Source organism: Borostomias antarcticus (genome assembly GCF_949987555.1).
Source record: "Borostomias antarcticus genome assembly, chromosome: 28".
Lineage (NCBI taxonomy): Eukaryota > Metazoa > Chordata > Actinopteri > Stomiiformes > Stomiidae > Borostomias > Borostomias antarcticus.
This window is the reverse complement of record NC_140261.1, coordinates 1,448,674-1,453,673: the sequence shown is the minus strand read 5'-3', so window position 1 is coordinate 1,453,673 and position 5,000 is coordinate 1,448,674. Positions and strand designations below refer to the sequence as shown.

The 5,000-nt window shown below is 46.8% G+C and overlaps 1 protein-coding gene across 1 annotated transcript in view; it reads right to left on the bottom strand.

Moving 5' to 3' along the window:
* mgat4b (alpha-1,3-mannosyl-glycoprotein 4-beta-N-acetylglucosaminyltransferase B) overlaps window positions 1-5,000 on the bottom strand; it is an 83,563-nt gene that overhangs the window by 33,932 nt on the left and 44,631 nt on the right. Inside the window, 1 exon segment of the mRNA XM_084459351.1 lies at window positions 1,237-1,370. Within this exon segment, the coding sequence (XP_084315477.1) occupies window positions 1,237-1,370 (134 nt within the window).

The following is a 5,000-nucleotide window of genomic DNA, read 5'->3' as shown; positions in this document are numbered from 1 at the left end:
TAATTAGCCTAGCGCTGCTCGTATGGAAATCCTAGCTGTAATAGCCTGTGCTCCAGAGATGTTAGCGATAGCAGCTAGACTGGGCTGTTAAGTGGGGTGGGGAAGGATTGTGTGTGTGTGTGTGTGTGCGTGTGTGTGTGTGTGTGTGTGTGTGTGCAGGTGGGAGAGGCGCATGGTAGTATTACTTATTACTGTATCTGTCTCCAGAACACTGACCTTCACACACACACACACACACACACACTTGCACGCACCTCACAAACGCACAAACACACACACACACAACCGACTTACACACGTGCCTGCACACACACACACACACACACACACACACACACACACACATACACACACACATACACACACACACACACACATACACACACACACACACACACACACGCTACATTCAATGATTCACTTTTGTAGAGTCAAGGTGTCTTTGGATGGTAAAGACACACAAACACACTCCAGCTCACACACACACAAGGTGTCATACACACACATGCCAGCCTGCACACACAGACACACACACACAAAAACACACACTTAAACGCTACATTCATGATTCACTTTTACAGCCTCAAGGTGTCTTTGAACGGTAAAGACACAAAGACACTCCAGCTCACACACACACACACACACGCACACACACACACACACACCTACACACACACCTAACATACAGACACATGCCCGCCTGGACACACAGACACACACACAAAAGCACACACTTCAATGCTACTGTACATTCATGATTCACTTTTAAAGCCTCAAGGTGTCTTTGAACGGTAAACACACTCCAGCTCACACACACACAAACACACTCCAGCTCACACACACACAAACACACTCCAGCTCACACACACACACACAAACACACTCCAGCTCACACACACACAAACACACTCCAGCTCACACACACACAAACACACTCCAGCTCACACATACACAAACACACTCCAGCTCACACACACACACAAACACACTCCAGCTCACACACACACAAACACACTCCAGCTCACACACACACAAACACACTCCAGCTCACACACACACAAACACACTCCAGCTCACACACACACAAACACACTCCAGCTCACACACACACACAAACACACTCCAGCTCACACACACACAAACACACTCCAGCTCACACACACACAAACACACTCTAGCTCACACACACACACAAACACACAAACACACACACACAAACAGGGGCGTGTGTCTCACCTCAGCGATGAAGACCACGATGACGCAGTCCTCCTTCTCGGCGGGACTCAGCTCCGTCATCAGGGAGCTGAGTGTGTCCGTCAGGTACGAGTGCACCTCCCTCCTCACGCTGGGCACGCCCATCACCATGGACACTGACGGACAGACACAACAGCCAATCACAGTCAACATGGGATGGGAGATCACCAAAAACGTTCCAGGGGACAGAGCAAACGTTACTGTACAGTACGGGTTGACTTGGAAATATTTGGCACAGAACACTTGGCTTTGACAATGGTTCTCCCCACGACGGTTCTCACAATGGGCCCATTGTGTTTATTTCGAGCGTATCTGAGAACAATATACGGAAAAGACGGAAAACGAGTGGAACGGCGGATGGAAAAACCCATGACAGAGGGAAGGTCGGAGAACGTGGCGCTAACGAAAGGTTGACAATCGATTCCAGGCCCGGCTATCTGGCAGGCAAACGTTTTAACACACTGGCCCGTTTTCCACCGAGAGGACGCCAAAATCAATAACTGCCGTTCAGACTCTTGACCAGCAACAGCTGATTATACGATCCTCCCGCCCGACTCCGCGTTCCTCCCCGCGGCGAGCTAGCCTCGGTACGTCCTGGTGGCTTGTGAATGAATTTCAAGTCTCACCAAAGTGTTCTGTTTTCCTACTTGACTGTTATTCAAACTTTGTAGTTCGTTCTCATAGATCAGTCTGTTAAAACTACAAATTCTTCCTGTGTGACATCACTTCCCTGTCCTCTTCATCCTGAAACTATGTCACTTCCTTTTTCACTGTATAACCTATCGACCTCGTCCACATCTGACTCGCCCGGCCCGGATTCACTTCCTGTGCTCGAGTCCGACTCTGCAGAATCGTAACAGAATAAAACAATTGTCTTTGTTTAAAACCAGCTTGACCGACCACTCAGCGTGTTCTTTGAAATCTAAACTAAACCAAGTAAGGTTTTTCCTTTACAGGCTACCTACTGTACATTTAATATGCCCATAAAAGTGACTCCAATTACTGGAGCCGTCTTAGCTGTTCCCTCCCCAGTGTGCACTCAAAGAAGCTGGCGGTGTTATCGGAATGGAGGGGCGTCGGTGCCCAAAACGTTCATCTCACACACACACTTCCGCATACTCATTCATAAGAGGGCGCAAAGTCACACACAGCTTAATGGGCCTTCCTGGCAGGAGACACTGGACAGACTCTCCAGGTTGTTGGAGGTAAGGGGAGGTCAGGAGGCCTGTTCCCCAGGGAAGGTGGATTCTGGCAGGGGGTGCTGGCGTGGTGACAGTGGGGGGCACAGAGCCAGGGAGGGCAGGAGGATGGTGGATGTGGTGGTAGAAAGGACCGGAGTACAGCTTGGAGCAAAGCTTTGATTACCAAGAGATGTTTATGTTTGCTTTGGATCCCGTTAGCGGTCGCAGAATGACTAATCTTCCAGGGGTCCACAGATATTGTTGTACTGTGTGACTCCTCACGTACAGCCAGGCCAGGGGATTGGACTGAGACACAGGAGAGGAGACGGAGGAGACATGACGTTAGAGGTGACATAATGACAGAACCGACCGAGCCACTTAAGCGCAGCGGTGAGATGTCTTCCAGATCTGGATTGTTTTGTCTGGATTCAGTTCTTACACCCCCAACGTCTGGAATACCCAGCCAGAAAACCTAAGAATGGCTTAAAATAGCAACTTTAAAGCAAGATCTTAAGCTTTTTTATTCTCGCTTTTATTACATTACAACTACATTACATGATAAAAGGAGGATTCGCCCTTTCCTCACTGAAGAAACAGCGCAGGTGCTCATCCAGGCCCTTCGTCATCTCCCGCCTGGACGACTGCATCTCCCTCCTCGCTGGCGCCCCGGGGGGTCAGCCATTAAACCTCTGGACCGTCAGCTGACCACTGACGTCAGTCTCCTTAGGCTCAAAACTCATCTCTTCAAGAAGCGCTTCCATGATCCTCCCTCTTAAGCACCTATTGTATTTTTAGATTGCTATTCCTGCACTTTGCTTTCAGCCCTTGATTATGCTCTTAGTCACTTGTTAAAGGAGATGGCTTTGTGAGTTCTGGCAAGCGGTAGTACATTTGCTTTTCCTACGTTAAATGCAATTATTGTAAGTCAGCTAAATTACTGTAATATAATAAAATATGAATACAAAGTGCTTTGTAAGCTAATAAAATAATCTTAAAATCTATTCTAAAACTGACAGGTTAAATGAAGTGAATGTAAGACTGGTGTGATGTGTGCGAGTTTGTGTCTCTGTCCGTGTGTGTGTTGGCATCTGTCTATCTGTGTGTGTGCATTGTTTGTGTGTGTGTCAAAGTCAATTTTATTTATATAGCACATGATCATACAAGCAAATATAGCACACAGTGCTTTACAGAATAAATAATAACATCGTTTATTAGTAGATGGCTACACACACACATGGTCAGAGACACACAAACTCGCACACACACAAAATCCAGAGCTTGAAGACATCTCGCCGGTGCGCTTAAGTGCCTCGGTCGGTACTGTCATTATGTCACCTCTAACGTCATGTCTCCAAAACAAACATGACAGCTACTGCGCAGCTGGGCCGGGCGGAGTCAGAGGAGGAAGGAGACGAATGGTAAATATATGAGGGTCTAGATGTACACATACTGTCTATACACAAACTGGTGCAGGTGTTTTCCTGTTAACTGCTCCAGTTAGCAGATGGAACAAGGTTTGAGGTTGTGACACGGCCACAGCTCGTTTCTGTCCTGGCCACACAGTGAAGTTCCCACCGACATCAGCACTGCTCATATTGCCTCTGTAATATTATCAGAGGCTGTTGCCTCTGTAATATGATCTGTAGAAACGTTTTTCCACGCTTGCTCCAGCTCCAGCACGCATGCGCAGAGCACAGCGCGCAGACCGGCTTGCTGGAGCAAGCGAGGAAAAGACGTTTCTAAAGATAATATTACAGAGGCAGTGGACTACGTGAATTTATAAATACGAATACGGGTTGGGTGGATGGGACTCTATCAAAGGTTATATCAGGAGTAATGCAACGCTCTGTTCATCCAAGCTTAGAAAGGTGCGATCTGCTAGGCTGGATACACTGGAGGATCAATTTGCTCCATTGGACGCCTCTTTGGAAAACAATTCTAATGAGAGCACAGCAGCACAGAGAGAGGTGGTCTGAGAGGAGAGTCATTCACTCCTTAAGCACCGTTCTGAATGTCTGATAAAAGGCACAAGGCAAAATGATTACTAAGGCCCAGTCACTTATTGGCTCTGCGTCTCAAATCGAACGAACACTTTGCTGATATTGTGGCAGTTGAGTCTAAGGATGGGGTGATGCTCAGAGCCTAGAGAGGTAAATAAAACATTTAGCACCTTTGATTCAGAGCTCTATACCTTAGTTATCCATGTAAGAAGCTACGTGTGATCGGTTTCTGTCTAGGATCCAGTTGCCAATCAGTTGCAGTACTGAAGCTGCAGTCTTAGATGCCCCTATGTCACTAGAGGAGATGAGAGAGGCTATACAACGCATGAGTTTTCTTATTGTTTGTGGGTCATTATTCAGGTTGTTTGTAATTTGTGACTTCATGCATCTAATCTTCAATAAAAAGAAAATATTTGATTAAAAAAAACAAAAAAAACAGAGGCAACAGACCAAGGATGTTAAAACCACAACAGGCCCTCGCTCTATGGAAGCACAACTAGCGATTCATAAAAACAGATTGATGAAAACAACCGTTTCGCGGCAGAAAATACTTTTTTTTAGAAGC